This window comes from Herpailurus yagouaroundi, unplaced genomic scaffold (assembly GCF_014898765.1).
Source record: "Herpailurus yagouaroundi ecotype Mexico unplaced genomic scaffold, PumYag 569, whole genome shotgun sequence".
NCBI lineage: Eukaryota > Metazoa > Chordata > Mammalia > Carnivora > Felidae > Herpailurus > Herpailurus yagouaroundi.
In genome coordinates this window covers 4,116,522-4,126,301 of record NW_024412786.1, presented here as the reverse complement: position 1 = coordinate 4,126,301, position 9,780 = coordinate 4,116,522, and the positions used below count along the sequence as shown (strand labels likewise).

Below are 9,780 nucleotides of genomic sequence, written 5' to 3'. Positions count from 1 at the left end.
CTCTCTCTTCCAGACTGGTCTAATGGCTCCCTCTCCCCTCCGCGGAGCCCTGCACTCCTGCCCCGTTCACACTTGTGCACACCACCCAGCCACACCAGCTACTTTATTGGTGACACTTCACATTCCTCCCCACAATCCCACCTGCCTATTCACACCCTGGCTCCTGCCCGCTCCCTCCCAGCCCCTCCCACGCCTCTGAATAACAACACCCTTTCAACCCACACGCTGGCCGGACCGTTTCCTTCACTGGGTCCCCCTGCCTGGCTCTCCGCCGGCTGCCTCGCCTAGCTCCCCTGGCTTCATCCTGCGCCCCTTGGGAACAACTGGGGTCCTCTTGGAGCCCAGTCCAGAACCCCCTCACTCGGCGACAGCCCAGCTCCTCTGTCGGTACTGACTTCACAAGGCAGGGCAGCTGGCCCACTGGCCTGCTTCTTTCCCTGGGCCTCAGTTTCTTCTTCTGTCACTTGGGCTGGAAGAGAAGGGCAGGGAGGGGGCTGCTGAAGATAGCAGCAGAGGTGGAACCCCACGCGCTTGGGCTGAGAGGGACCTTAGCGGGCACAGCACAGCCCTCTCCGGCGAGCCCAGTCATGGGTTGTGGCAAAGCTAGGTCTCCGGACTTCTGGGCCTATGTGGACTCGCTCACTAAGCCACTTCTCAGTGGCCTGGGGCACAGGGAACCAAAGAGAGGACGAAGGGGAGAGAGGACGGAGGGAAGGGCAGCCAGCCAGAGGACAAGGAAAGATGGGCTATTTCCGTGGGCCTTTCCCTGAGGAGGCAGGTCAGGAGGAGCCCCTGAGGGTCATTGCCTACAGTCTCAGTGCCTGGATCTCACACTACGGCGGACACAGCACCCCCTAAACCACTTCCTTCCCCCAATTCCCCTCAACACGTCCCTCCAAGGTCGCCAGGAAGCTGGCCCTGGTCTGGCCTGAGGGCATCCCAGGTGCAGAGTCTCCTGGACAATTGTCTGACTCACCCTGGCCACCCTGCACGTGTGCCCTGCCGAGCCCCCGACCCTTGCCGGAGGAGTTCAGCCTGGAGGACACAGTCCAGGGATCGAGGGGCAGCTGGCTAAGGACACGTGGACCCTGGTATGCCTGCCCGTGCAGCCGTGTCAGGGTGGCCGTGCGCTTGCGTGGGCTGTGTGTGTGTGTGTGTGTGTGTGTGTGTGTGTTCATGAGGGGGGCCTAGGTTCCCAGGGCCCAGGGATCTGGATGGAATTAGGGGCCGCTGGGGCGGGGGGCCCCGCTGGGGGGGCGGGGGGCTCCAGCAGGAAACGTGAGCTGTGAGCTGCACTCATTAGCTCCTCACGTGCTCAGCCGGATTTATAAACACAAGGGAAGCCGGGATGTAAACAACAGTGGGCAGCAGCCAGAGGCAGAGCTGGGGCGGGGGGCCGGGGGGGGGGGGCGGGGCGGGGGGCCCGGCCGGGGGGCGGGGGCCCGGTCCACCTGCACACCAGGAGCCTGGAGAGAAGGATGGGAGCGGGCTCCACGATGCCCACCTAATGCTCCCTCCTAGGGACGCAGGTGAGCCCAAGCCTCACTGAGTTCCGGGGCTCACAACTAAGCCACAGGTGTTCTCTGCCCCGGATGGCCGTCAGTTTGCCGCCTGAGATATGGGGACACCTTGCCCAGAGTGGAAGCCAGAGCCTAGAGCCCTGTCTCCTTTCTCCTTCCTAGCCTCTTCTCCCTCTAGATACCTGAGACCCCTTCCTTCTTACTGGTTCTCTCCATGGGCCGGTCAGTCCGATCTTTCTGCAACTTCCCCTGCCCCCCCCACCTCCCCGCCTGCAGTGACACAGTTACCTCAGAACTGAAATATTCCTGGAAACACCGGCCTCGTCTGGTTAATTTCATGAGCCGTTTTTCTGCCCAGATGACTTAGTTCTTGTTTATCCAAAGGCTTCTCCCCCTGCTGTCCCTGTGTAGGGAGCCAGTTCTCCCCAGGGATGTGCCACAGGGCCCAGAAGAGGAGGGGAAAACAAGACCCAGAGCTGGGTTCCTGACCTGGTGGCCCCCCCCCCCCCCCCCCCCCCACCACAGCAGGGGCAAAACTCAGTCCCGGAACCATGGACCGAAAGGCTGACCAAAGCAAGGTCGGGGAAAGAGGTGAGCCCAGCTCCCAATGTGGGCTTCAGCTGGGACCCTCAGCTGCTAACTGTGAGTGGGGCCAGACTCAGTCCCGAAAGCTACCTCAAGCCTGGAAGGGCTGCCGCTCTCCTCAGCAGGTCTCCGCCTCCAAAACACCCCATATTGTACCCTTAGGATCTTGGAGGTGACTCTGCCAGATATCCAGGCTGAGGGTAGCCCCAGGCTTCGTGCAGAGAAGGGCCTGGAGTCGTCTTGGAATATGAGGAAGAGTAAATAGAAAGGAACACAGAGTCAGCAGGAAAAGGCCGAACGAGGAAAGAAGCACCAGGAGGGAGGCCGCGGGCTGCAGATGCGGACAAGGACAGGGGAGCAGTCATGTGCCTGACACCGCGCTCTGTCCTAACGCACGCACGCACCCATGCACTCAGACCAAGTCCCTCGTCCCTAAGAGCAGGGTCTCTGAGACTGGTGTTCCCCCCACCCGACCCACTCCCCTGCTCTATCAGTAAAGTTGCCAGCCACCACGCATCTTAGTGAGTCTAGACTGATGGCCTGGGCCGCTGCGGAAGTCCCCACCTGACCCCTACACTCTGTGAGAGGCATTCTGTACGGTTTGAGTCGTAAGCCCTCTCCAAAACCTTGACCCAGCATTATGACTAACTCCAAACTCCCCCTAACTCAGTACAGTCAAACTGTCAAACCCGTATCCAACTCATTTCTAACTATCACAGCAACATATGTCATGATAAAAATTTGAAAGTCGAAAATAGAAAGTAGAAGAAACGACTCATGAGCTCAACACCTACCCAAGCTTAAAACCCAGACCAGCCCTACTCTTAGTGACATGCCATGCATTACCCCATCTGACATCTAAATCAACACATTAATAAACCTTAGCCCCAGCCAACCCTGTGCCTGTCCAAACCTCACCACATCCCCCAGCTAGACTCAAACCTCAACCACACTCAGTCAGCCAAATCCCAATAAACTAACCTGAAACTTTAAAAGTAACCCAGTCCTTAAACCTAACCTAGCCCCATACCAATTATAGCCTTGCCCTATCCTAACCCTAATTGCCTTTACCCAGTCCCGGTGCCCACTGACTCCTGGCCTAGTGCTCTTTACCTTGGCCCACACCTAAAAGCTGGGAAAATCATGTTTCCCAACTGCCTATGGGTATCTTCACATTATCAACCCCTGGCCTCTGGTATCCCAGGATGTCCAAACTCTCCAGCACCATCAGCTGACAAGCCAAACCCATCAGATACATCATATTCCCCCTCTTTCTCTCTTTCACATCCCCCACCCCGACCCTCTTTACTGTAGGTTCATCAGAAGACCTCACTCAGGTCAAACTTTTCCCCATCCAACCTCCTAGATAAGAATGGGGCAAACCTCCACCCCTCAGCTCCACACCCAGGAATCCTGTTCAAGAATGTACCCACCACTGACTGCATGAGCCAGCCCTCTGTCCTTCAGCCTGACCCCCTTCAAGCCTACCCCTTGCCTCCTGTGGCTCTCTGTGTGGACTCATCTCAGGGTGGCCTCTCTTGTGCCCTTCCCGGGGCTGACTGCTGGCAGCTGGCAGAGAGACATGTGCTGTTTGCCCCCCCCCCCCCCACCTTGGCTCCCTAAACTGCAGAGGGTCTGGATTCAGAGTCCCTAGGCCTGGCCCCGTCCCTCCACGTACACACACATACGCATTGGTATACGTATACTGGCTCTTTCTTAGCTGACACACAAATATGCTTTCCGATATATACTGGTAGATACACACACAGAGGCCAAGTTCTCGTCCTCAAACACATACATGCCTCCATACACACACACACACACACACACACACACACACACACACACCCAGGCCAGGAACGCTCCCCTCCTCCATCCCCCCTGCCTCCCATCTGGCGGCCCACCCTCACCAACCCTGCGCCCGGCCCAAGGTGGGGACAGACACCTGAGGGGCTGCCAGCTGGGCATCCTCCACTGGGCCTGGGCCCGCCCTCATGTTTCTCGCCCCTCCTGCCCGCAGGGGACTCGTGGGGGATGCTAGCTTGCCTGTGTGCTGTGCTCTGGCACCTCCCTGCAGTGCCAGCCCTCAACCGCACGGGGGACCCAGGGCCTGGCCCCTCCATCCAGAAAACCTACGACCTCACCCGCTACCTGGAACACCAACTCCGCAGCTTGGCTGGGACCTACGTGAGTATCCAGGGCAGCTGAAAGGTCTGGGAATTGGCAAAGAACGAGGAGAGAAGATGGTGGAAGAGAGACAGAATGGTGGAGGGGTCCCGGTGAGCAGTGGTCACCAGGGGGCCCTTTGGTTCCAAACGGTCCCCATGTCTGGCCCATCTCCTACCCTTCCCTCTGAGGTGCCCCCCTCCTTCCCATCCCTGGCCCCAGGACTAGGCATGTGGGCAGGCCTCGCACCCGCCTTGGCCCACTGCCCCACTGGCTGCCGGCCCAGCCGCCCGCCTCCCCCTGGGGGCCGGGGAAGTCTCTTCTGTTTACACCGTGTTGTGGTGTCTCTTGCACGGGCGGGGCTGGGTGGGGATGGAGGGGCCCCACCTCCCATGCCTGCGTTCCAGCTCGCCTCTGCCCCAGACCTGGGGCCCTGCTGCTCTGGACCCATGGGCCTCCCTTCTGTCTGCCTCTCCCATCCTAGCTGGGCCTCCTAGGGGGGACTTGGGGGGAGGGGGCTGCGGGGAAGATAGGCCAGTAGTGGCAGGAGGTTCAGGGTGTGGATGGAAGTTGTGCCATAAGGATTTGGGGGCAGTCCAGAGGTGTTCAGAGAGCCCAGGAGAGAAGAAAAGAGGGTCAGAGTTGCCGAGGACCATGGGGAACCGGCCCCCTCTTCCCGTGTTCCTCTTCCACATCCCAGACCCTACTCTGGAGCCAGGGAAAGAAAGGGGAGGAGGGTGGCGGGGGAGCTGGCTCCAGCCCCAGGATACACCGAGGAAATTAGTTTGTCTCTGTGCTTGTCAGCGTGTGAACCTCCCCCTGGGCCCTTGCCTATCCCAGGCCTCGCCCCTCTCGTCTCCCTTTCTCTCCAGCTGAAACGTCCCCCTCAGCCCTTTCCCTGGGCCCCAGGCCTCTCCCTTGAGGGTTGGCAAAGCTCTGTCCTCTTCCCTAGACTGCCTCCTATACCCTTCCTCCTGCCCAACTCTTGAGACTGCCTCAGTTTCTTCCTTCTGCAGCCCTGCTCCTAGGAGCTCTTCCTTGGGGGGACTTGCTGCTTAGTGAGTACCATCTGCCCCCTGGCCTTCTGCTGGTGGGACCAAGCGTGTTGGGAGGCAAATGGAGCTCTGATTCCCACGGGCCCCTCTGCCTTCCCACCCGCTTTTCCCTTCCCTGGCCAAAAACCTTTGCCTGACTCTGCTACCCCCTCTAGCTCCCGACCCTTTTTCTCTCCTGGCCTTCCCTGCCAAATTTCTCGAAGGAGTGGTCTACACCCTCTGCCTCCGCTTCCTCTCCACCCACTCACTCCTTAACCCCCTGCAATCTGGCCTCCAGGCCACTGAAACGGCTCTCTCCAAGGTCGGCAGGCACCTCCTTTTCGCCAAACCCAACAGAATTTTCTAAGGCCCATTCCCCTTGCTCTCTGTTTTGCAGCCACACTGTCGAGTACTCCTGCCTTCTCGAACTCCTCTTCTTGGCTCTGCACTCTTCTGGTCCACCTTCCACCTCTGCGGCCTGGCCACCTGGGTCCTTCCGGCTCCTCTTCCTCTCTGCTCTGCCCCGTGGTGGGCACGCTCCCAAGGCTTGCACACACGGCCAATCAGCACGTCCTCCCCGAGTATCTCCTGCGTGTTTTTCTCTTCCTACACCTCTCATCAACCCCCACTGCCTCAACCGCCACCTCCATGCAGATGACATCCCTGGAGAAACTTAGGGGAGGCCCTCGCACAGAGAGGCCTAGCGAGGAGATGGGGCCAGTGTCAGGGGACACAGGAAATAGGAGCTTTGGGAGCAGGTTATCTCCCGGTGGCCCTCCTCCTCCTCCTCCTCCTCCTCCTCCTCCTCCTCCATCGCCCTCTCCTTTTCACAGCTGAACTACCTGGGCCCCCCTTTCAACGAGCCTGACTTCAACCCACCTCGGCTGGGGGCAGAGACTCTGCCCAGGGCCACCGTCAACTTGGATGTGTGGCGGAGCCTCAATGACAAACTGCGGCTGACCCAGAACTATGAGGCCTATAGCCACCTTCTCTGCTACTTGCGTGGCCTCGACCGCCAGGCCGCCACGGCCGAGCTGCGCCGCAGCCTGGCCCACTTCTGCACCAGCCTTCAGGGCCTGCTGGGCAGCATCGCGGGCGTCATGGCAGCTCTGGGCTACCCGCTGCCCCAGCCTCTGCCCGGAACCGAGCCCACCCGGGCCCCCGGCCCTGCCCACAGCGACTTCCTCCAGAAGATGGACGACTTCTGGCTGCTGAAGGAGCTGCAGACCTGGCTGTGGCGCTCGGCCAAGGATTTCAACCGGCTCAAGAAGAAGACGCAGCCCCCGCCAGCGGCGGTCACCCTGCACCTGGAAGCCCATGGCTTCTGATCTCTGACCTTTACCGCCTCCTCTCTCCTCTCCTCCCTCAAATCCTGCTCCCACTCTGGGAGGGAGAAACCCGTATGCCAACATCTGTTGAGCCAGGAGACAGAAGCCATGGGCCTCTGGCCCTCTCCGGACTTGGAAGAGGGCATGGTCGACAGGGCCTGTCCCCTCCCCGCTTTCCAAAGCCCTGCAGGTCTCGTCCACAGGGAGGAGCGCTCCCGGGGGCAGTGGTTCAAGTTGGTGCGAAGGCTCTCACAGCTTCCTGCTTCCTGCCCGGCACTTGCCGGCGCCCACACGGCCCCTCACGCGGCACTTCCAGGAAGCATGCCCGTAGGCAGGGAGGGGGGCCACCGCAGCATGTGCCTTTCTGGGGCGGGGGGAGCCCGTTGGCTGCCCCACTCTCCTTGGACGGGCGTTGTTCCCCTATCCCCAAATAGCTCAGTACATCCAATTCAGGAAACACACACGGTGGCAAGTCCAAACGGGAAGAAACGGGATTTAAAAGCGGAAGAGGTGGGATCTGCATTGGAGGTCATACTAAAAGCATAGGGGCAGGGACAGAGCGGACCCACGGCTCACCAAGGCAGTCGGTGGCACAGGACGGCAGCCAAAAGGACCTTGCCTTGCATCTTCTTGCCGGCATCATGGTGCCTCCTCTCCACCCCCTTTCCAGGGTATCTGTGGGTTGCCCAGGCTGGGGAGGGCAACCATAGCCACAGCCACAGGGTTTCCTGAAAGTTTACATTGCAGTAGCATTTCGGGGTGCGGGGGGCAGCTCCCCCAGGCCCTGCCCCCCCAGCCTCACCCACTCATGACTCTAAGTTTGTTGTATTAATATTTATTTATTTGGAGATGTTATTTATTAGATGATATTTATTGCAGAATTTCTATTCTTGTATTAACGAATAAAATGCTTGCCCCAGGACTTCATCTCTTTGCTTGGCCTGGTGCTTCCCCTCCTGGGCCCCCGCGTGCCTGGTGGCTTGGAGCCTGGCAGTCCAGGGCAGAGCTCGGAGAGGCAAAGAGCTTGGGGAAGAGGCTCTGCCCTGTCCACAGAGCGCGGTGCCCACAGCACCCTCTGTTCCTCCACCCACGGTGCGTCCCTTTAGTCCTTCCAACATCTTCTTGTCTGGCCGCGTGTCTTCCCCCTCCCGGCCTTTGCTCAGCCCGCCTCCCCTCTCTGGATTACTTTAAAGATCTCATAGGTCTCTCTCCCTGCGAAGCTGTCCACCTGCGCCTCTGGTAAGCCACGCGCGGTCAGCCCTCAGCTTCACCGGGACCCCCACCTGTGGTGGCCCCGGGCAGTGACCCTTCCCTTCTCAATACCCTTCCTCTCCTAGGGAGTGTGACTGACTGTGGCCATGTCACAAGTCTCAGGCGTGACTCTACTCCCTTCTTGTAGACTCTTTTCAGTGTAAGACAGCAGGTTGGGGGGGGGGGGGGGCGGGTGGGTAAGAGAAAAACTCATACTGGTCTGCAAAGCGAATGGGATAGATGTGACTCAGGGATGACCTCAGCTCCAAGCCCAGCCTCAGGGCCTCCTAGCTGAGTGACCTTGGACAAATTACTTAAAGCTCTCTATTCTCTGATTTCCCCATCTGTGAAATGGGGATAATTAAATACCCTTCTAAGACTGTTTGAAGGATGAGAGAGACAATAAAGGTAAGGTGCCCGGCCGCGGCCGCAGCCGCAGCGAATAGTGATCTGATCTCCAGTTATTTGTGACAGACTGGCCTGCACTGACACTCTCGTGAAGAGCCACTGGGTCAGCTAGGGGGCTAACTGCTCCCAGGTTACACAGAGGTATTTCACCAGGGCCTCCGCGAGACAGTGCCCTAAGCACAGAGAGTAACAAATGATGGTGACGTCAATCAGTTGACGAATCTTGCAAAGGTCTGCCCATCACTGCGCCGACTGGAGTAGGAAACCCAGCAGAAGTCTGAGACCTGACTTGGCTCCTGCCCTTATGGAGCCTGCGATCTCTCTGGGAAGAGAAGACCAGCTGACCTGAAACTACTGACAGGTGCGTGAGCGTAGGTGCATGAGCTATTGGACTTGCTTGTGGGCGAGCCAGGTCCTGCTGAATGTCCCAGAGTCACCTGGCCCAAGTTGGAAGGAACATGCCCCGCCAAGGGGTCCGGGCCCTTCAGGCAGACATATCTGCCCAAACCCTGTCTAGATATCCTGCGGGCCTGCTTTCTGCCTAACGAGAGGGAGGAGAGGGCATCCGGGCTGTCTCCACATCGCAGCAAAACCTAGCAGCCTGTAATGTGCAAGGCAGCAAACAAGGGGGCTATGCAGAATACAGGAGAAGGAAGATATATCCCATACCACTGTACTGTGTGTTTCTTAGGGGCAGACTCTGAGTTTTCCCCACCTCTCTATCCCAGTTCAGGCTCAAGCCCACGGAAGGTGTTCAGTTAGTGTGTCGAACAAAACACTCGAGAGAAGGGACTGGGACTCCCCCCGCCCTCCCTTGCTCCAAATGCTAGAATCCAAGGCAGAATTGGATCAACTGTGGAAAGACACAGGCAAAATACTTGGAAGTCAGGGAAGGAGCGATCGCGTCCCTTCAGCGAGGGTGCTGGTCTGTAAGTCCTCTCAGGGAGGCAGGGGTGTCTGCAGCCACCACTGTCCTTCCAGTGCCCAACACACAGTAGGTGCTTCTGCACAGACTCTCAGGGTCGGGCATGGACAAGGGCAGGGCAAGGGTCAGTTCAGTGTGTCTGTCTCCCTTGTAAGCAGATAGCATCTCGAGGGCACGTTCCACAATTTATTCATCTTTGCATCCCTCTAGCATTTTAGCACAATGCCCTGCACCGAACTAAAGTACTTGATAATTTAATATAAGCCGATTTAAAGAGTGTCAAGACAATAGTGTATGAGAAGCCAAGAGAAGAGAGTTTTAGGGAGGCAGCTGATCAACAGTGTCAGATGCCCCAGAAGCGCTAAGAGAAGAATTTGGGGGAAACCCACTGGGAAATTGGGAGGTCACAGGTGACCTTTGCGGGGAGCATTTGGGAGGTAGACTCCAACTGTGAGATTAAAGGAGGGAGTGAGAAAGAAGGAAAAGGGGTGAATGTATTCTCTCCAGGCATTTGGTGGCAGGATCAAGGAAGGCTTTTTGTGCGGTTGGTTGGTCTGCTGTTG

The 9,780-nt window shown here is 58.4% G+C and overlaps 1 protein-coding gene across 1 annotated transcript; it reads left to right on the top strand.

Moving 5' to 3' along the window:
• Positions 1–7,560, top strand: CLCF1 (cardiotrophin like cytokine factor 1). Its single transcript, XM_040465615.1, has 3 exons — positions 1–1,091; positions 4,126–4,292; positions 6,139–7,560. The coding sequence occupies exons 2-3, from the start codon at positions 4,140–4,142 to the stop codon at positions 6,631–6,633; spliced, it is 648 nt and encodes a 215-aa protein (XP_040321549.1). The 5' UTR covers positions 1–1,091; positions 4,126–4,139; the 3' UTR covers positions 6,634–7,560.
• Positions 7,561–9,780: the final 2,220 nt, after the last annotated feature.